The sequence below is a fragment of the Numida meleagris genome, chromosome 2 (assembly GCF_002078875.1).
Source record: "Numida meleagris isolate 19003 breed g44 Domestic line chromosome 2, NumMel1.0, whole genome shotgun sequence".
Classification (NCBI taxonomy): domain Eukaryota; kingdom Metazoa; phylum Chordata; class Aves; order Galliformes; family Numididae; genus Numida; species Numida meleagris.
In genome coordinates, this window is record NC_034410.1 from 100,567,845 (window position 1) to 100,590,604 (window position 22,760).

At 39.7% G+C, this 22,760-nt stretch overlaps 2 protein-coding genes across 2 annotated transcripts; both read right to left on the reverse strand.

The window, feature by feature from the left end:
- TYMS (thymidylate synthetase) lies at positions 341–9,081 on the reverse strand. The gene is made up of 7 exons (XM_021386042.1): positions 8,710–9,081; positions 7,678–7,751; positions 6,365–6,539; positions 4,150–4,251; positions 2,781–2,956; positions 1,852–1,923; positions 341–945 (listed from the first exon to the last, which is right to left on the reverse strand). The coding sequence occupies exons 1-7, from the start codon at positions 8,867–8,869 to the stop codon at positions 808–810; spliced, it is 897 nt and encodes a 298-aa protein (XP_021241717.1). The 5' UTR covers positions 8,870–9,081; the 3' UTR covers positions 341–807.
- CLUL1 (clusterin like 1) lies at positions 12,933–22,316 on the reverse strand. Its single transcript, XM_021386394.1, has 7 exons — positions 22,214–22,316; positions 20,795–20,943; positions 19,031–19,198; positions 16,907–17,351; positions 15,848–15,985; positions 14,276–14,490; positions 12,933–13,100 (listed from the first exon to the last, which is right to left on the reverse strand). Exons 1-7 carry the CDS (start codon positions 22,314–22,316, stop codon positions 12,933–12,935), a joined length of 1,386 nt encoding a protein of 461 aa, XP_021242069.1.

The following is a 22,760-nucleotide window of genomic DNA, read 5'->3' on the forward strand; positions in this document are numbered from 1 at the left end:
CTTACAAAGGGCAATGATATCCTCTTTCTGGAATTCTGTTTGATTGGGCTACATCAGAGAAAGAAAACAACAATTTAGGCTTAGTTAGTCCTAGTGGTTGGAAGTCAAAACACAATTATTAGTATAAATATCCTGAACATAGTTTTTCAGTTGCAAATAAGGGTGGAAAGATGCAACTAGTTTTATAGTGGAAGTTGATTGTTCTATGTAAGGAGATACAAGAAACCATTGCCCATGGTAGCATATACTGGACTGCTAATATAAAATACACCTTTGCTTTCCAACTCTTCTTGACTACAAGCATATTAAAATTAAACATGCATTCCAAAAGATTTTTTAAAAACAAAGCTTTATTAAACATATGTATTTTAAAGACTTCTATATCCTCAAAAAAACCCTCTATTGTACATAAAGGTTCTTATTTCAGTACTAAATAAAGCATGTAAGCAAACATAACTCAGAAATAATAGCTGAAGAGTTGTTTACATCGTTTACAAACAATGTAAAAATGGGAAAACGTTTGCATACTGCATGTGTTATTTAAAGAAGGAAAAAATAATCCAAACTCACCTTCCAATACCCAAAAGCCAGGAATTCCACTCTGCTTCATAATAAATAGAAAAAAACAGCAGTAAATTCTATGCCTACAGATTTGTTCTGACAACTTAGTACTGAAGGCAATGCTGGTCTATTTTTCAATAATAAAGCATATACCTTTAGAGTTATATTAAAACCAGTAACTTCAAGTACAGAGGAAGCTAAGTAGCTTAGGTAGATTTCCACATGAACAGAGGATATTTTATAGCATTAAACGGCCATCTCCATCTTAATAGGTGGATGAGGATTATAACCTTCAATCTGGAAGTCTTCTGCCTTAAAGTCACTGATGTCTTCAACTTTACGAAGAATTTTGAGTTTGGGTAAAGGTCTTGGCTCCCTTTGAAGCTAAAATAAAAGCATGTCCTAGGTTAATTGTACAAAAGTAATAAATACTTAGAGATTTTGTGTTATAAATTAGATCTCATTAAGCTAAATTCAGATTTCCCCATGTAAATTCTCCTTCTTTCCAAAGAAGGCAAAAAGAAGAATAATTACAATACAGATTGGCATAATCTACTTTAGTATTTTGATCAGGTGCAGTAGCATCCAAATGCACTGTGAGCATTTTCAGTTTGCAGAGCAATTCTAGTGGATGCAAATTAGATTTCTCCCAGAGGAAACTAAATTGGAAATTCTGATGTGATTTGCATCAAATGTGCTGCAATTTCTCAGAGGAACATTAGGGCCCAAACCAACAGCTAGTTCTCTGGATGGTTTTGAGCTGTATGAATGGTGAGGATATTCACTCCAAATAAAATTATTTTCTTCTCCTGCACTAAATTACTTCCTGAAGAAAATACAGCCTTATCCGGGCAAACAGTAATACTGATTAACTAATTTGAATTGACAAGCTATCTTTTCCTGATATACTCCAAAGACATTTTATTGTGTTTATCCTCTTGAGCACAATGATGTTCTAATGTTTTGTAATGATGAAGTCAAAAGTAGGTGTACAGACTCTGAATCTTTAAGTTAGTTTTAGAATAGTGCTTTTTGATCTGGAATAGTATACAGACGTTCATTTCGGTCATGTTTGTATTTATTCCTGTTTGTAACAAGTTTTACATAGGTTAAAGACCACTTCACTACCATAATATCCAGTTCAGGTACTACAATTATTAGGGTAGAAATGTGAAGACAAGCCATGCAAATGAGTATCTGGAAAACAGTATGTACAATACTGAGACAATTTCGTATTTGATGAGCATTGTGGAAGATAAAAGTACACAAGAACACAAACTGAGTACTTACTTGAACTTTTAGAGGCTCCACGTGATTCAGATATATGTGAGCATCTCCTAAGGTGTGTATGAATTCTCCAGGCTGAAGAGAAAGGAGAATACGTGATGGCTACAGTCACTGAACAGACACTACTGACCTGCTCATCAGGTCGGAAACAGATGTGGCAGTGGCATCCTGTTTTTACCTGCTCAAGTTGTTTCAAGCTAGCAACTTCAGCCACTGCTAAACAATGCAGCTTGTGGCAGGAGATGTCAGGCACAAGCTAAACCCCAAAGCGCTTATGGAGCATCCAAATGAGTTTTGCAGGCTTGCAAGTTCTGTGACTTGGCAATTCCTAAACAATCTAACTTTACTAGCTATTTTACCTATCTCTGTCCAACACAGATCAGCCCCTGGATATACCATGCTAGATGAGATAAGCCATGAGAGAAAGTGGCTGACAGGGAAGGGCAGCTCTGTGGACACAACACTAAATTTCACTTTCTAGGACCTTGGCCTATTTTTTCAGGTACATCTGCTCTTGTTGTGAAGTTTGATTTTTCCCTACCTGAAATTCTGGGTAGAATATCCAAATTGAAATCTTGACGGCAACCACTGAGCTACTGTTCACTTCCAACAAAAAATACGTGCTACAGAATTTAATCACCTGTGTGTTACTACACACAAACAAACGCTCAGTTATCTGAGAAGCACCCCAGTGAAACAGGTCAGTTTCAACACCTTCAGATAAAGACACCTGGAGTATCTTCTCTCTGCGTGATGTGTTAATTTCACAAGAACCTTTTTTCATATATATATATATGAAATATATATATATATATCTATCTCAGCAAAATCCTGAACAGTATATTCACTCCAATTTCTCCTGAGCATGACACCGAAGTCTTTTAGTCCTTCACTCTTCAGACAGTATCAAGTAAAACGATGAAATAGCCTACCTTCAGCCCTGTGACATGGGCAATCATGTATGTGAGCAACGAATAGCTGGCAATATTGAAAGGCACTCCTAGTCCCATATCTCCAGACCTCTGATACAGTTGGCAAGACAGTTCACCATTTTGAACATAGAACTGGCAAAGAGCATGGCAAGGTGGCAAAGCCATCAGAGAAATATCTAGGAATTACAACACAGGAAGAAGGGGGGGGGGGAGAAATCAAAACTGCATTAGCATCATAAACATAAAAAATGCAAAAACTGAACAAGCACAATGAGATAAGGCAGGTAGTGCAGTTTGATACTGCCATCATTCTGTTGCTTCTTCTCTTGATTAAAAGCACCTGCTGCCTAAGCAATTAAGACTAGGTCATGACAAGCTGTCTCCTGGGCTGTATGATCAGAAAAGTCCCAAACAGATATTCTATAGAACAGATTTGCGCCATAATGCTGCACAGCAGTTTAGCTTTACTCACCTAGGGGAGCCAATTTATTTCCCTAAAGGAAGACATTGAGAGCAAAATTAAGCATGTTCCCTAAAGCAACTTCCAACTGCTTCATCTTACTCACTTCTGACTGCAATGTACCTTTATTGTTTGTTGAGATTTAAAACTGACTAATCATTGATAAATAATTTCAGAAAACAAAATATGAACATTTACACTTAAAGAAAGTGAAGATAGTAAATTTACAGCTAGGTTAAGTAAAACTTTAACTCACTCCTGATATGTGAGAACGTTTAGCCTTAAAAATAGCAGCAGCAGCATGTGGAATCCCCTTTCAGAGACACTAATGGAAAATGTTGGGGGATTTTTTCTTTTGGTGTATGGATCTACTGCTGCTGAAGTAAAACAACCTCTAGCACTAGCTCTTATTTAGAAACAGTCCCACAAAGTGAACAGGCTAATGTATGCCCAAGAAGAATGACTGCAATAAAAATAACACTTTCATTCTCCAGTTTCATGTTTCTTCCTAAGTTTACAATATAGCTAAAAAAAAAAAAAAAAGACACGCTGCTTTGGTATACATTTTGTTGTTGTTTTTTAACCTTTTTTAACATAACTTCTGTCTCTGAACAGACTGTATGTCAAAAGGCATGGGTAGCCATGTATATCTCTCACTTTAACCTGGAGAGAAAAACTTCGAAGTAATAGTTGGAAAGTTTTGAGGTTTGAACAGGAGAATTAAGCAGAAGTAGAACTGACAACCCCTGACCACTTTTACTGCACTCAGTGACCTACATTTCTGGTAGTTTTACAAAGAACAAGCAAAGACACTAACATGGAACTGATGTTGACACTACTTAAGAATACAGTTTACCAGATATTAAAATAATATTCAACAACATTCCCTTAAAGCATGTGGTTCAGTACCTTTGGGATTCCAAGCACACATAATGATTCTCCTGTCATCTGGATTGGTTTTGATCGTCTCAATCACTTTTTGCAACTGATCAACTCCTTGGTTGGAATAATCTGAAGAAAGATACCAAATATGATCTAAGTCAGATTCAAATCATTACCTATTTTTAAAGCCCAGCCCACACTCCACTGGGAGGTGATACCCAAATGACAGCCTCTGAAAATGTCATTGAATCTCTGAAAGCGACTAAATGTATCCGTTGGCACCCTCCAAGTGTAGGTTATGCTTGGTCTTTCTACGGGCGCTCTAAGGCTCGTGAAGTTCTCATTATTGTATTAGAATATGTCCAACTACCTCTTTTGAGTGCTTCCAGTACCTTTAGCATCCACTGAAATTGAACGATTCCTATTTAGAAAGTTTTCTTCCAAGCATCAAAAACTAGAAGTCTGCACAAACACTACATCCCAGGAAACAAAGGCTGCCATACAAATAAATGAACTGTACAAAACTTTATCATTTATGATGATGACCTAAAAAGGACAAAGCTGTACTGGAACAAGCAACAGATATTAACATCTACTATTCATGTTTTTTAACGTATTTCTCCCATTCTGTTTCTATATTAGATTCCTTCATCTGCAGCTGTTAAATTTACATGCTACAGTACTCCTACACACAAAAAAAAATATTAAAAATTACATCCAGACCAGTAACGCAGAGTGCCATGCATTCTTTGCATGCTTAAAAGGAGAAAGCTTTTGACTAGTGAATGCATACATCTATCTAGCACTCACCAAGGTCATTCATGAAAAGTAAATTTCCGTAACATTCAGAGCCAGAAGGCACAGGATATTACAATGCACCCGGTGACCCTTGCTGGCTGATTTTAGGCTCGATATCGATTATATAGAAATTCACTGGAATTAACAGCAGAATGGATACCAGAATAAAAAGAGCCATTAGTTGTTATTCATTATTCTGACTCATGCCAGTGATTCAGCATGATTGGTAACTAATTTTTTCTAATAACTCTTCTTGCTACCCAACACCAAATTACAGTTACAGGGAGAGAGACCCAAGCTGGTTGGCAAACAACATGGTAATATATGATTAGCATCTCAGGGATTACTTCTGCCAGCAGCACTGTGCCAGAAGCTTTTGCAAATGGTTTTGTTAGATCCTGAAGCTAATTACCCATCCATTAGGAGCGCAACTTAATTAAATCCATTAGCAATGGAGATTTATCTCATTCATTTTTCTATACTACGTGGTAACTCAGATTTTTAAGTTAGGAAAGCTAAAACATTTTAGTAAGTTTTTAGATTTGTCAGTTCACTGTTTGCACCACTTATGTTAGAGTAAAACTGTACTCTGCCAGTAGTCAATATGCCAGTACTAAGTACAGTGCCTATAACTAATATCAACTTTGAGAACATACTGACAAAAAAAATACAAGAGGAGAAAATAAAATGTATTGTACCAGAGTTAAAGACCATGTGCACCAGATGCATGTATATACATTTTTTGACTTTTCTTTTAATGGCAGTCCTCCTAAGTTTTTTTGAATCCTCTCCTTCAACAATTTAGAAAGAACCACCCAAGCACTTCAAAGTAAGTTTAATGAATCAGTTCCACTGAAAATAATAGATACTGCATCATGTTGTACTTTGTTACAGCTATTCTATCCACAGCATCATCTTACTTTGTTCCAGCTGTAAATTGGAAAAACCTTTCTTTTCCACAATGTCCCATGAACATACAGAACAAACATCACTTCCTGCCAGCACAAGTGCATCATGGAATTAGCATTACTTCATCATGGAATTAGCATCCTTTGTTGGCATTCAGAGGGTGCAGCCTTTGTTCCACTGCTGTCACTGAGCTAGCTCATGGTTCTGGACTGCAATACAGATACGCATCTCTCCACCTACCAGTGACAATATCATCTCTACATTAAAGTAAAAATAATGTACACGTTATGTATGGTATTTACAGAACAGAGGAAACAAACTATCACATACAAAGCTAAATCTTTCAGGATAGTTAGATTCAGTTAATTACAAAATAAAAAGCAAAATTCACCCTTTCAGACAGACTATTCATTCTTGTTTTCATTTCACACTGTGAACAGTCCTTTTAACAACAGCCCAACCCACCCACAGACTTCTGGAAGTGAGCTATCAGTCATCCCACTAAGCAATCAAGGCTGTGTTTTTATGTGATTACCTGTGTGCATGTCTTTGTATTCTGCTCCAAAGTGCCTCCATTGGAAACCATAAACTGGTCCCAAGTCCCCCTCTTCTCTGGTGCAAAACCCCTGCTTATCCAAGAACTCACGTGATCCATTGGCATCCCAAATCTTCACACCCTTTGCAGAGAGCTCCTTGGCATTTGTAGAACCCTACAAAATACAGGCAGTACAAAGTTTACTTCCTAATCCCAGATCAGAGAACACGATTTGACACAGTAGCATTAAGCCTTGCTAGTCAGCATTATTTCTCCACTTTTAACATAAGGGATGGACAGCCTGATTAACATACTAGATGCTGTTCTTGCACTTGCACAGAACAAATCTTAGAAGTACCATACTAGACTGAGGTTTGAGGTGCTCACCTGAGGTATATCATTTCACATACACATCTAAAGAGAACAAGACTTTACTCTTCAGATGGATAAAAGCAGACAAAAAAGTATGGCCTAGACTTTCCCAAGCCACCTCTAATGAAGTTAAAGTCTTAAAGTCCCTTTTGTTAACAAGAGAAAAACGAAAAATATGGCAAAATGAACTAGAAAAGTTTCACTGAATTCTGTAATGCGTGCCAATCAGCAGACTCAAAAATCCAGCATACCAAGTGTTCTGTTTGGGGGAGTGGGCGGTCTTTCACCTTTGAAAAGAAGATACTTAAAAAAAAAAAAATACCTGTTTATGTGAGTCCTGCTATCCAGCAAACCCTTGGCTAGATTTTCCCACATCAGCACATTGTCGCAGCATTTCAAGGAACACTTGTACCACAACATATTATCTACAGAATTTTAGTACTCTTAACTGCAGCTATTAGCCCTACTGGGTGTCATTTTTTACTACTTAATAGCCTAATATTTACATCAGTCTTACTGCACCTGTGGTTCCTCACAGCCTGTTTCTTTTCAAATCAATACAAGCTACCTCCCTATTGAAAAGCAAATCATTAGATTGTTTACAAATTACAATATTATTTCTTACGTAAATGCTAATAAAAGACTGCATTAGGCTTTTTAACTGCAGGGTATCATTAAAACAGCAAAAGCTCTCCCCGTACCAGACTATTTCCCTTAAAAAGAAAGAGAAGAAAAAAATGTTCTGATTTGTAGCAATGCAATAGTATTCACTAAAATACACAGCATGTTTTGAAAACAGCGGTCTTGCACAGGTGGGCCGTTCCGCTGTACAAACAGAAGCACCTGCATTCCTACCAAATTCCTTAACCTGTTCCACACCAGTACATCAGATTGATGCCATTCTCAGGCCTACTACTGATAGAGCCATCCAGATACGGCACCTTGATAAACCACAGCAGCTCCTCAAGCACTCCTTTCCAGAACACTTTCTTTGTTGTTAGCAGTGGGAACTGATCTGAAAAACAGTTACAAGGTGTCAGAGACGATCAGCGATTTGTTAGGATGAAAGCACAGAATCGTAGGGTTTGGAAGGGACCTCTGGAGGTCACCTATTCCAACTCCCAGTAAAGCAGGTTCCCTACAGTAGATTACACAGGAAAGCATCCGGGTGGGGTTTGAATACCTCCAGGGAAGGAGATTCCACAGCCTCTCTGGGCAGCATGTTCCAGTGCTCTGTTACCCTCGCTATAAAGGATTTTTTTCTCATGTTCAGAAGGAACTTCCTATGTTCCAGTTTGTGCCCATTGCCCCTTGTTTTGTCACTGGGCACTGCTGAAAACAGCCTGATCCCACCCGCCCAAATAACTTATGTTTTTCTGCACACAGAAGGCAATGCCCTTGTCTGATGCTGAGGTTTGTTGTTGGGAAGGGATATGTCACGCTCTTACTGGGACCAAGGCCGACAGGTGCCCGAGATATCTTTTCCTGGAGCACAGTGCAATGACAGATGGAGGTGAGGACCTACACATGGGGATGCTGTGGGGCAGCACGTGGGGCTGCATAAGTATTTTCAATGGAAAGCAGGGCCTTAAGATAAAATTATACGCCCAGGATCTATTGCACTGATCGTTCTCCCTATGCCTGTATAGCAGGAAGGTTACCTCAACATTTCCCTCCTTGCTTTATCACCAGATGACAGCTATGGAGCCGGGCCCCAGACTCACAACCACTGCCTTCTCCTACCCGCAATGCAGAAAACATCGCCCGGGGGGGGGGGGGGGGCGAGCCGCCGCGGCACGGGGAAGCCCCGCAGCGGGGCCGGCCCCGCACCGCGCAGCCCTGCAGCGGGGTCGGCAGAAGATGGCGGGAGCCCCGGTGCGGGGAGACGGCCCCCGGAGACAACGGGGGCGAGCACGGGAGGGGCAGAGGGGCAGCCCGCAGCCGGAGGGGCCGCGGGTCCCGGCGGTGCCGACCTCTCAGACTGTACCGCGCCTGCATGCCGAAGACGGAGATGGTGCCGGTGCCCGTGCGGTCCTCCTTTCGGTGGCCGTGCTGCAGGATGTGCCGGACCTGCTGCAGGTACTGCGGCTCGCCGCCCTCCAGACCGCTCGACGGCTCCTCGGCGGCCGGCATGGCAGGCAGGGGGCGGCCCGGGCGATCCCCGCGGCTGGGTAAAGTCGGGCTGTCTGCCTGTCCCCGCAGAGCCCGCCAAAAACCTTCCTTCCCGCGCTCGGCACGCAGGGGAGGACGGGACGGGCTGCCGCCTCCTTCTCCTCCCCGCCCTCTGCGGGAGGCCACGGGAGCGCCGCCTCCTGTTCGGGGGGGACGCCGGTGGCCCTTGTCTGCTGCTCCTCGCGTTAGAAGAAGGTGTGAGGACTCCAAGCGCAGCCGAGCAGTCTCACGGCGGCAACTATCGTGTTAACGTTTATAAAGATGCATGCTAACATCGTGCATCTCCTGCATTTAATTAAACACTTCCCCAGCAGAGGAGTCACAAAGCCTACACTCAGAGCACGTGGAAGCCCGTCTTCCTAAAAATACCTGCCTGAAGTGAGCTTCACTGTAAGTCGGGCTAAGGACAGTGTAAGAGAGTTCTGCTTTCCTTAACCGGATCAAAACACGTCCGGGTTCTCCTGGGAGGCTGCCATTTTACAGATGGCAAATGCGGCTGGGGGGGTCTGTGTTAAGAATAGAAGAATCCAGCTCCCACTTGACTACCTGACCAAACAAGAAATTCTGAATGTTGCTTCAACCATCACAGAATCGTAGGGGTTGGGAGGGACCTCTGGAGACATCCAGTCCAACGTTCTGCTAAAGCAGGTTCCCTACAGCAGGTTGCACAGGAAAGCATCCAGGTGGGGCTTGAATATCCTCAGAGAAGGAGACTGCAGCCTCTCTGAGCAGCGTGTTCCAGTGCTCTCTCACCCTCAAAGTAAAGAGGTTCTTCATGTTTTCGTGGAACTTTCTGTGTTCCAGTCTGTGCCCGCTGCCCCTTGTCCTGTCGCTGCACATCACTGACAAGAGCCTGGACCCATTCACTTGACTCCCAGCCACTAGATATTTATGAACTATGATGAGATTCCTCTCCATCTTCTCCAGGCTAAGCAGCCCCAGGGCTCTCAGCCTTTCCTCATACAGGTGGTGCTCCAGGCCCCTCATCATCTTTGTAGCCCTCTGCTGGGCTCTCTTTAGAAGTTCCCTGTCTTTCTTGAACTGAGGAGCCCAGGTCCCCACGCAAGTCAGCCTTCAGTGTCACTCCTCCTGCGCTTTTACATCTGTGCACCTTTTATAATGTACCTTCTCTCTAAGGGCAACACTCAGTGCTGGCTATAGTTGAATTTCACCTTGCCAGCATCAGTTCCTCTCCCGTTTTTCAGGTTAGTTTTGTGTTCTGAACTTTGCTGTCTGCACAGCTCCTGATACAGTGTCATCTGAAGATTTTCAAGGTATATTCTCTCTGTTGCCCAAAACAGACCAACTCTTCTCTATTTCTTGGTTAGTATATTTTAGAAGCTAAGTGTTTGGTAAGAGTTACATATCTCTCAGATAAAGCCCAACTTTCTAACAACTGGTGTGGTTACAGAAGTTACGGCTGCTTAATCTCTCAAGAGTAGTGTTCTGTAATGTAATGGAGATTGAATGGAACAGGAACTGTGGGCTAGAAAATGTTATTTTTTCCATACTGCAGACAGAAAAACGTATCTTTTCCACTACTTAAACAATTGCCGTTTTCGTTTTGTCTCCTGTGTGGTTTTACACATTTTGAAATGCATACATTTTATTTTGCAAAGATACAGTTGGAAGTGGTGGATGTAACTGTGCAAAAATGTTCAATCATAGCCAATAAAACCAAAATACCTAGACCTTTGCTTCTGAGAGTTGTATCTGTTCTTAGTTAACATAATTTGCAAATACCATGCAAGCTAAAGACAACAATGTAGGAAAAGACAAACTTCTTTTCTGATAAAGGGTTCCCTCTTAATTAAGACTCCAAAGGCAAACTACAAGTAAAAAGTGCCAAAGGCAAAAGACTTTCTCATTGATGCGTATTCAGAAAAGTCATTTTATGTGCGTTACAAACATCAAAAGCAACTGGAAGAAGAAATGGAGCATTTTCATTGGAAAATAATATGCTATATGCATATGGTAATCTGGTTGTTTCAGGCTTAGCTGAATGTGCAGTATCTGTAGGGAACAATTTGGAAAAGGCTTAAAAATGTGCCTGAATTTAAGTATGCAAATAGGAGTTATTTGCATGTTTACAGCTAATTATTTCCTTAAATCTTTGCATAACCAGAGCCATAGCTGGTTATCAAAGATTACCTAATTTACAACATAAACAACATTTTATTTAAACAAATGACTCTCAAAATGGGCTTGAATTTGTATTTCAATTAAAAGATCGCTACAGTCATCAGTTGCTAGCTCATATGCCACAGTATTTATTAAGCAACATTTTATTTATATGCAACTATTTTAACTGTAGTCATTTAACAAATAGCTGAACATTGAGCTTAGGAGTATTTCACCTAAGGAAAGCACATGGATTTCAGGGATTAAGATTTCCCACATCTTCATTCCTAGGAGAAAAGAAAATAAATGATTAAAATTTTTATTTTTTGATTGAAAGATTTGGAAAAATCTGTATATGGGGAATGTACAAAAGTCCTGCTGTAGAAACATATACAACACATAAGAAAGACTGAAGCAGATTTTTTTCCCTTCTTCTAGATCTTCCTCTTTTTTTGTGGAGTTCCTATTCTTTACTTTTACCATACTTTCAAGTACCTTGAATCTGTTGCAGAAACAGAACATAAAATGGTACTGCGATTTGGAAAGAAGTGTGACTGCCTTTTCTCAGGTATGAGATGGCTACACAAGATGTGTTGCACAGGAAATTGAGGCTAAAAATCATAATCACCCTAAGGAAATTGATACTGTCATCATTAGACCATGAAGTTTAGCATTACATTATCTGAAAGAGTATGTATTATCAATAACTGCATATAAATTAGAGAGGATTTTGAAGAAAAACAGTATATAAATGATGCTGAACATTTCATTTTGTATGCTTATAGCTATTGGAAAATATGCATTTTGAGTATAATATTCATATAATTTCACCAACATAAAACTAAATCAAAGTTCATGGTGAGGCTTATTACGTTCTATCTACATTCTGTAGGCCATGCCAGCCTCCCCGATGGAAGAGATTTTTCTCATCTGTTTAAAAATTGTGAATCTATCATCAGATGAATGACAAAAATGACAAGAATGACAAAAGAATGGCTGCCCTCTAGAAGAACCATTTGTGAGCATTGGAGGCCACCAGAGCTGCACATCTTGGAGGCTTCCCCAGAGCCTTGTGGCTGGGGGGCCATGACAGTGTGATACCAGTAGCAAGATGATGCCACCTAAAAGCTATGCCACCTTTCCTGGAGTTTCTCTATGGGGTTACATAATATGAAGCACTGTTTCTGCATTCTCACAGCCTGTTTCTTCTCTCTCCAATCCCTTAAGCATGGAGAGAGGTCTCCATGAGCCCTTCCTAAAAATATTTAGATTGCCATGGGATGGATCTTTCTGTGCACACTCCTACAAGCGAAACTGCAGATTCTGTTAACAGTGTTAACACTGTTATTCTGAGTAGAGCACTGATAATGTGAAAATTTCATGGCAAAACAGCTCTTTCAAATCATGATGTTGATTCTAACTTTGAGGCCCATTTTTGTCAAAAATAATATGGAACATGCTATTAAACACCACCTAAAATTAAGGAGAAAAAAAAGAAGTTGAGCACTGTTAATTCCATTTTATACTTGATTAATGAATGCAAAGACATGGTATCTGATGCCAAAGCTCCGGATTGTGGTTGCGAGGCAATTCTTTTCTGATGGAATATTTGTCATTAAATTACCTCATCCCAGATGTTACTTAAAGATTGAGGGTTTTCACAGTTAAATAAGTGAAGTCTTTTAATATCATAATGTCTGTGTTTTGCAGGCTAGAACACTGAGCATTTGTTTTTGTTTTCTGTAACACTTGTGTTTGTCTTTCAATCAAAGTGTTGTTTCCAAAGAGACAGTCTTGAATATAGCATGACAGAATCCTGTTCCAGCTAATGTTTATTGCAATGTAAACATCTCTTATGAAGAGCTGCATTTTCTATGAAGCGAGAGAGAAATGAACTTACCACTTAAAAATTCTGCTTATATAGTTGCAGTGCTTTTCCAGCTATGTATTCGATGAATTCAGCACTCTTTGGGTCTAAGTGGGGAGGAACTTTAATGGTGAAAGTAGGTGAAGTCAAAACATTCACTTCTACCACAGTTTCGTTTGTGCCAGAGGCATCCCCAGGTACCACCTTGAAGAGAGCAAGTCAGTACTTTAGCACTACAAACAGCAGTTTTGTTTATGGTTACTTCCATATTTAATAGGGGAAAATTAAATAGAAGACTATTTTAATCTTGTCTACCTTCTTTAAATTACTTTCTTAGGAAAAGACAGTGGATGCCTTGAATTTATGCCAAAGCCTGTTGTAAGTGGTGGGAAGACGTGACATGGCACTGCAAGACCATTTTTAAGAACTTCAAGTTAATATTTAAACCAGGAACTACATTTATAAAGAGTTTCTGATCACTTACTGAAAACCTGTGTGTGAGTTGTTGTCACTAATTTCAAGAGAAAGTTTGCTTGGTTGAAGTTACTCATTCCTATGTGTTTTTCTAAGCCAAACTTAGTTCTTTAGCTTATTTTCCTGAGCAGATAGCTCTGACTTGGTTGTGAAAGTGTGCTTAAATATTGCCTATTCCCTTGTTCCTGATTTTGTGGTGGTTTTTTTTGTGTGTGTGTGTGTGTGAGTGTGTGTGTGTGTGTGGATTGCACAATAATTTCCATAAATGTCTTGCAGTAATAGTACTACAATGCATTTCTGAGTTGAAAGTGAGAATAGGATTTGTCCCCGGCCCAGTAAAATCAATTTAATTTACTTTGGATGTCTTCATGTGTGTGAGATATAGTTAATCATGATGTATTTCATGTCATATTGACAGCTGCTGTTTATGATATGCAGCCTCCACTGCAATAACCTGCATAGCATTTGCTTTCTTTGAGCTTTGTGATAAATAGGTACAGACACATAGCTATATATTCAGTGATCCAATAAGGACGTATTGCTGGCTAGCACAGTGACATTTATCCAGGAAGGTAATCGCAGGCCTGTCAAAGCTGCTAGTGTCAATTTACTCCTCTCAGCATTGATTTGGGTTAGCCTGTCAGCCATCCACCTGACTAAAAGGATTTAGAGGAAAATAGTTTCTAATCTCTGGAGTTTCAGCTCATTGAGGGATTTTTAAGGTCATTGAGGGATTATTAATACATTATTAATGCAAATTCAAGAGGAGATGAGTAGGGACTTAATGTTGTAAAGACTAAAATTTACATGTATACAAACATCCACAATTCCCAAGAACATACCTATGAGCAAGGCGTGGATGGAAGACAGCAGTGTGATAGTTCCTCTTAGTAGGTAACCCTTACCTTGACTATGTTGAAAATATTTTCCGGTCCAATGGTCATATTGGATAACTCAGACACCCACCCAAATCTTTCTTTCATTTTGTTCAGTAAGTAGGAAGTGTCTTCTGTATGACGCTGAACCATCTGGAGAATCTGCTCATACTGCTCACCAGAGAGATTAACCAGCTTAAAGGCTTCATCAAACTTTATGTGCAGTTCAGGAACACTTGGGCAATCTGTTCAAAAAGACAGCCAGCGTGAAGCTTATAGGAAAAGAAGGTGTCTTGTACTTGCTCTTCTCTATCTGAATTACAGAAGTCTAGGAAAACTACAAAAAAGGTCTAGTGATGGGGCATATTTTTGAGTTGGTGTTTAAACTACGCTAAACAAAACAAACAAATTCTTGCTGACCTATTTTGGTAAGTTTAGTTTAGGCTTACAATGACTGAATGGATTAATTAACCTATTTGCTGCATTACAACTTGCTAAATTCTTTAAGGTTTGTACCATGTTGCTTGGCAATAGATCTTCAAGCATGCTACAGAATCACAAAATAGCTTGAGTTGGAAGGGATTTCAAAGATCATCTCATTCCACCCCCCTGCCACAGGCAGGGTTGCCACCCACTGAATAAGGCACTAGATCAGGTTGCCCACGGCCCCATCCAACCTGGCCTTGAACACCTCCAGGGATGGGACGTCCACAACATCTCTGGTTTTTCCCCCTGACATATAATGTAAATCTCCCTCCTTTTAGTTTAAAACCATTCCCCCTTGTCCTAAACTGTTATGTGTAATACACAACTGTAGAGAAAAAGATATTTTTACTGAGTTGGAAATGGTCCAATACTCTTTCAAAAATGTCACTGTATGATTAACATCTGCCACACTGGAGATACTCTGATATTTGGGTTTAAGCATTTTCTGTGACTTTTAAGACATAAATAACTCTGGATACTCAGGCATGTTATGCTGCAGCAGAAGTCCTGAGAGCATTTCTAAGTGTTGCAGTCTGAATTTTTTCCAGCTGCCCATGGAGAATGCATGCTAGAGATTTGCTATCTTCTTACATACTGATAAGCACTCCCCTTTTTTGTTCTCCGTGTCAGCCCTGCTTACTGACATGGTCCAACAAAGAGCAATTACAAACTCTCCAATGCTTGCTTTCCTTGAGAGAAGCTAATGCTACCTGGCGTTTTGTCTTGTCTGCAGGAGGAACCAGCATCAGGAATGTTGGCTTCTCCTTGCTTTCTGCTCGGCGCTTCTGCACCAGGCAGGATCAGTTGCTGTCTGACCTCTTGCTCTGCTGGAGGATGGCAACTCTAACAATCCATAGGTATTTTGTTATAGGGTATACAATTTTGGACCTCCAGCAGTATGTTAACAACTGAGTTATACTGACACTGTGTGGAGACAGCAGGGAAAGGTAATTGAAATCTTCTGGTCTGACTAATAGTGTTTGAATTCATAATTATAGTAAAAAATCTGTGATTGAATGTTAAATACGGAAACAGCATAGCAGAAAGTGACAGCCCCAAAATGTACAAACCAATGGCCAACGTGTTGCAGAAGTACATCAGAAAATATCTATTTACCGTGCAAAAGATTGTCTTGACATTTCTGACATCTCTCATGAAACTGCGTGCATCCAGAGGAATTCTCACGAAGCTCTTTGCACAGAGTTCTTTGACGTCCTGACACAATTTTTGAGAACATGCCACCCCTGTCAGAACCTAGGATGAAATTACAGTATTTTCAGACTGCCATTAAGTTGAACATCTTGACAAATACATGTTTGTTACTTACTATTTGTGCTAGAGTATATATTTTTTTGTTCTGAATCCTGGCATAAGACCAAGCAAAATATAGGAATTAAACTTTCAAAAGTAGAACCTGGGAGAAGATGCAAACCATGTTTTCTTCCAAAGAATTAATGTCACCATATAATTCCCTTATAAAGGTATGGTAGCATATTCCCCACTATTTCTATTTTTATTAATCAGATAGGAAAGCTAAAGCTTATTTGTATTCTAAATGCTGGCTGAGGGTTGTTTCCCCCATTGAGAATTATCACCTGAAACTAAAGTTATGCCCAGAATTTTCCTGGGTACTGGAAGATCACCTGCCTGGTTTGTATGTGACTGGTACATGACATTGCTGCAGGAGCTTTAGGCAAGGCTTGCGGCTGTCTGGCAGAGCTTACTGTTCTTTGGCAAGGGCAGGGATATGCCATGACATCTCACAGAATTTTTAGAGTTGGAGACATGTCAGTATGGTATGATATACAAGTCTTCCTGACAAACGCTGATATCAGACCCGTCAGTCAACCTTTTGAAAACATGCATCTGCTACGAATTCAAGAGCTCTTGAGAAACTCCTGCAGACACTTAGAGGAATGCCATGAAAATCAGACTGTGTAGGACACATAAGTCACACTGCAATATTTCTGTGAGTTTTCTAGGTGATTTCTACCTTTTAATTTAACGAATGATTTTATGCTTGACCCATGCCTGTTTAACCAAGAAAGCCTCCAGAGCTCCCATACCACATGTAATATTAACATGCCACAGACTGAACCATTAGCCATGGGTTAGCTGTCCTGAGAGGTTTGCTGCCATTGACAGTGCAGTTGATTTTTGCTTTCCAACACTTGCCTTTGGCTTGTTCTGGCAAATCTCTTCTATTATCTTTGTATTCCTCGAATACCTCAGTAATCACCTCACCGACACCTTCAAACACTGTCTTGCTGAAATCAAAGACTGTCTGCAGGAAGGCCGGTATACCCCAGTCTTTCTGTAAGCCGTCATTTCTGGTAGTGGCCTCAGGTAAAACAGGCATGCTGGGGGATTCACCCAAATCCAGATCAGACATGAAATACGTTTGAAAGGATTGGTCAAATTCTTTTTGCATCTGCTTGAAAAACATGAAACTTCTGTCAAACATTGAGCCCATATCTGATAACAGCTGGCTAAATAGATCTTCCATTTTTACTAGCTGGGTATCCTCTTTCTCGAGCTTTTCATTAAACTGGATGTCTTTTCCTTGATCTTCATGAAAAGGGAAAATAAGTGGAGGTATTTTCCTCAAAAAGTCTTCAACCTGCATATAAGAAAGAGATAGATCAGCTGCTTGACAGTTTGTCAGTTTTTCTTCTCTCAGAGAAGTGGCTCTAAACTTTTTTTCAAGTACCTATAGAAACAATGGACTCTTTCAATAACCAAAGTCACTGCATATTCTCCAAAGTAATTCAAGATGTTAGTGAAAGTTCATTTAGTCTAAATCATTAGATACAAATCAGATCTGGAAAAAAATCTACTCAGCCTGTTGAGGCTCAAAGTTAGTATTGGCTTCTGGGTTTTATCCAACAAACAGTTTGGACTTTATCTTGGAAACGTTTCTGTGGTAGTTTTGTGTCATGTAGAGAACAGAAGGCAATTGTTCTCACTGTGACCTATAAACGCCCTTGCCTCTCACCAATGGCCAAGTGCTCAAATTCCTCTGCAAACCAAAACCCATTAAAAGCAATAAAACAGTGGCTCTGAGTCTATGATTTGATGACGGAAGAGACTGAACAGCAATTATGCTCTGGGAAGTTCCTACTCCCTACATCTCAGCTGCTCATCCCTGCTTCATGCTGTGACACAGTCCCTTTGCCTGAGCAGGTGCAGTGCTGTGTGGAACCATACTTTGTGGCATTAAAAAACTGGTAAGGGTTAAGAAACACCATGCCAAATACATATGTGCACATATACATATACATAGAGCTCACAGAGGAAGTTATCAATAGTGTCAAAGACAGTAACAGAGCAGTGTAAGTTTTACTCCGAGGATTTCAACCTGATATCCAGACACTCCTGAAAGTCCAGGTGATATATTAGGAATCCGTAAGGAGTGTCTAAAAAAACCCAAAGGATCACCAATAGGCTTAAATTTAATGCATCCCACACCTTCACTTGAATAACTTTAAGAGTATGTACAAACACTGAACAGCTTTGCTCTAAAGCTTGTCACTTACAAAATATGCCATGTTTAACTTTTAAATTAGCATATTTTTTGGTGCCTAGGGATCTGAAAGCTAGGTAATATCTGGCTAAAATGTCAGCAGCAGTAGTTGTGCAGGATCTGTTGTTGAGCTGCAGCTAAAGCATATGCTCAAATAAAAAAAATGAAATTACAGTTTTGTTAAATCTTGTAACAATAATGTACCAATCAGGAGAGCATACTTTCTGGTAGAACTGGGGGAATCTCCTCTGCTAATAGTTTCCTCTGTTGAAAACAGTGACAAATTTTAAAGCCATTTTGTTACTGGAAGACTAGATATAAAATAACATAAATATAGAAAAGAATGATGTGTAAGTAGGTGATTTCCCCCTCCATTAAGTATTCCTAACTGTCTACAATTTCAACTCAGCTGATTTTCTTGTGGAACATAAATAGCCTATGTGTTATTTTTCACAAACAGCTATTGAGCATCGTAATGCAGCTCTTACTGTGAGATACATCACTGTATATCTGGTGAGACTCCATAGGAGGAGAACAATCGATGTCCACGGCATCACACCAGGGTACCCCAGAACTTGTTTTAGCTCCATGTTCAGTGAATGTAATTGACTATAGTCTGTGCCATGTCACTTTGCATTTCCAGACCTTCCAAATTAAATTAGTTTTAGTAAGTTGGTGTCACTGACAGAGCTGGCCACTGAGAAAATAAGCTGCGCTCTCTCTAAAACCAGTAGGTAAATTCAAGAGTATTTGCCAGATACAAAATTTCTTCTTGCCTTGCTTCTAAATGTTGATAAACCACGTCTGCAAGTTGTGTAAAATCGCATGCAGGTACTTTCTAAGCAAGATTCACATTCATCCCATAGATTTTTCAAGGATACTTGGCATTGTCTTTCTTCTTCTTCTAATCTTTCCTTCACTTCATCCATAAGTCGCAAGGCTTCCTGAATAAGAAAAAAGATTCTGTTGATTGCAGTTTTCAGTTTTAATATTGTGAACGCTAATCCCAGAGTTGCTTGCTCATTTTTGTTATTTAGAGTTCCTTTTTTCTAATCCTTCACCTTTGGAGTAGGTTGTTTTTTCAGCTGCAATCACATATGGAGGAACTGAAAACTGAAAAGCTTTTCCTTACAGAGTTTTTCTGATGTTGTTCTCTCAACAATATAGTGCAGCCTACATAACCAAACAGATCTCTACAGCTTACCTGGATTTTTGAGGCTGTGAAAAAACCACAAGGCTTTCTATGCTAAAAGCATTCAAGCTCCCACAAGGACCAGGAGTCAACTCAAGACTTTATCTCCATATCGAGTATTCATCTGTTCCCCAAACAGTCTTTTTGGTTACTCTGCTCTGTTCCGTAAGGGCCTGCGATACTTCACAAAGCTAGGTCCTTGCCATACATAAATTCCTTCTCTAATGCAGAAGTATTCAAAAGTACATAACTGCCTCTTTTGAGGATTATTCTAATGGAAAGGCTGTAGCAAGGGGATTTCTTCCCTCTGCTGTGGAATCATGAGCAATGATGGCAATAAGCATTTTAGAATAGACTGGACAATGGAAAGACAGAAAACTTTTCAGTAAAAGTAGATTGCACAACATTAATTTCTTTCTTCCAGTGAAATATATTTTTAAAACTTTAGGTTTCCAAACAATATTCCGAGTTGTTTCCAAGCATGACAGAAACCTTTGAATTCATCAGTCCTATTCCTTTCTGGTAGTATTTTGTTAGAGAAAAGTCTCACAGAAAAAAAGAACTTCTGTCAGAATGTTCTTGGTGGAGCCAGTAATTGTGATATTCATGGTCTATGTTTAATTATTTCCAATCTTTCTAAATATACGTATTCAGTGTTTCATAAACTCTTACTGTGGGGATAAGTTCTGGGTAAATGAACTCATTCAGCAAGAACCAACAACAGACTGGATAATGGGAGTGTACCAGTGTTCTTAAAGTTAACAAGTTACCATGAGCTTTTTGATTTGCTAATATGAATAGTTTAAACTAATCTCCAAGCTGGGCCAAGATGGAATTTTCCTCTAAGTTCTCTGAAAGTAATAGTCAGTGCAGACTGAAAGTTTCACTCAGAATTGGAGCCTTAGTATGTCGTGTTCCTGCAAACACGCAATCTCTTTCTTAAGAAACTGGAAAAAGTAAAACAGCGTTCACTTTTTCAGAGATGTGAATCAAGGCTAGAAAAGGATGTCTGCTGGCCCAGCTCCTGCTTCAGGGACACAGGCGGTGAGAACCTCTGTAAAGCTGCTGTAAGATTTTTCTTCTGCTAGGGCAGGAAAGCAGAAGTGGAGATTACCCGTTACTCCTGGCTTTGCTATGTGACAGCACAAAGAGATATATGCTCCTCAGAGTGTACATACAGTATAGTTTTCATTCTCCCCAGAAAAAGGGAGACTCCAAGGGAGTCTACACATACTCTACCACTTCAAGGAGGTACACTAAAATCTGTGTACAACCTGCTTCACCTTGGATTAAAAATAGATGCAACTTTAAGAACAAGCAAACAAACAAAAACAGATGCACTTGTTACCTGTTTTTCTTCACTGCTCTTTTTCAAGGTTTTCATCAGATCTACATGCTTATCTTCATTTCTTTCCATCATAATTTTCATGTGCTTAATACCAATCAAAGCTTTCTTTACCTCTTCATCTACGTATTTCTCCCCAACTTCAGATAAAGCTAAAAAAGGCAAATTATATAGCAAGTTAATCTAATTTTAACACTTGCACAAATGGCTATTCTCTAATGACAAAGTGAAACAGCTTTATGTTTCCTCACAGTTGCAGAGCCAACTCGAGGGATAGTGAATGCTGAATAACACAGAGCCAAAACAATTTCCATCAGATAAGAATCTGGCCCAGAACTGTTGCCAGTGATTAGATGTGTGTAGCTCAGTCTATATATTTAGCTATCCCATTTCTGATCTTTGAACCCAGAATAGTTGAGATTGGAAGGCAAATCTGGAGATTGCCAAGTCCAACTCCCTGCTCAGAGCAGGGTCGATGAGAACAGGGTCAATGAGGGCAGGATGCTCAGGACCTCATCCTGGGTTTTGGGAATCTTCTAGGGTTGCTCATCAGTTTCTTGATGACATAGCCTATATATTTATTTTTAATCTGAAATCAATAGTAAGAGTTTCACGTACCATTTTGGAAGTATAGATTACAGGAGTGTTCAACCTGCTTTCCTAAAATATTTTCTCTAGAATTTCTGTGAGATAGTGGCCGTAGAGTTTTGGTGGTCTCCACATTGCACCTTGAGTCTCTGCCTGAGTGCAAATCCTTTATTCGTTCCCTTTGCAAAAGTGCTAGGAATATTACTGGGGCTACAAAAACAACTAAAGAGCACATTACTATGAGAATGCCAGAAGCATGTGTCATTCATGTCTTCTGCTATAGCTTTCTTCCCCACTCCCAGCATTTTGTTTGTCACAGAAATATTATTAAAATAGACTGAAGCTATGGAATAGTTCATGGCTGATCCTCCTGGGATTCTTACCTACACAATAAAGCCATGCTTGGAGGTGAGTATGAGCATAACAGATGCTTTTTTCTTTATTAAGTCATTTTATTGCAATTATTTCTAATAACTACATTTTACAGCTAAGCATGTAAATCTAGAATATTTGCAAAGGTCAAATAAACAAAATGTAAAATTGATCGGTTTAAATATTGGGTTTGGTTTATACTCTAATGATCTATGATGCAGCAAATAACCTATTAAAATGTTGTAAGCAGTTTCTATAAGGGGGGGCTCTGTTAATCCCTCTAGTTTCTCATTTCGGTTGTTATCTCCCAGTCACATGCGTGGACACTGCTTCAGTAAAAGTCAGCCCACACATAAAAGCAGAACCTCTTGACTTCAGTGAGTGTGGAAGCCAAAGCAAACCAGAGCAAGCCTAAGTGGAGACCTGGGCCCGAAGACTTCCTGCACACCCCTGCATACGTACTCTTCAAGTTTTCCCGGAGATTCATTTCCTCCTGCCTGGTTGGTGCACACTGGTGACCATTCAGCCACAGCACGTATATTAAAAATAACCAAGAGGACTTCATGTTCTTTCTGTTAAAGAAGCAAGTTGAAGCAGTTAAATGTAAGCATCTTCATGGTGCTCAAATGCCTAGGTGCAGTTTTTACTAAGTATAGTACAGTCCTGTTAATTTTTTCTCTAACTATAGCTTCTGAGATCTATAACATGCTCTTAAATGATACTCTTAGTGAAAACACATGAGCAAGAAGCTGACCTCATTCATTATTACCTATTAATAGATTAATTCTAAATAGATCTAAATAGATTAATTCTACTGAGTTTACGCAGTGGTGTAATAGAACCAGGACACAGATATATAAAACTGCAGGCTTACAAAGCTCAATCTTTCTCTTTTCTATCTTGCGAAACACGCTAAGTATTGCTCTCACCCTAAAATCCTTTTACTCTCTTCATTGTTATTTCATGTTACAAGTGTATTCATGCTAAACATTGCTGCCAGATTTTAAAA

Bases quoted from the DNA above. Each gene is read 5' to 3' on its own strand.
- TYMS (XM_021386042.1), bottom strand. From the start codon at position 8,869: ATGCCGGCCGCCGAGGAGCCGTCGAGCGGTCTGGAGGGCGGCGAGCCG. The intron at 7,752-8,709 runs GTCGGCACCGCC...ACTGTTTTTCAG, and splicing joins GGCGCGGTACAGTCTGAGAG to ATCAGTTCCCACTGCTAACA. The intron at 6,540-7,677 runs GTGCCGTATCTG...TGTATTTTGTAG, and splicing joins AGCTGCTGTGGTTTATCAAG to GGTTCTACAAATGCCAAGGA.
- CLUL1 (XM_021386394.1), bottom strand. From the start codon at position 22,316: ATGAAGTCCTCTTGGTTATTTTTAATATACGTGCTGTGGCTGAATGGT. The intron at 20,944-22,213 runs GTACGTATGCAG...TGCCTTTTTTAG, and splicing joins TCTCCGGGAAAACTTGAAGA to CTTTATCTGAAGTTGGGGAG. The intron at 15,986-16,906 runs GCAAGTGTTGGA...ATTTCATCCTAG, and splicing joins TTTGCCAGAACAAGCCAAAG to GTTCTGACAGGGGTGGCATG.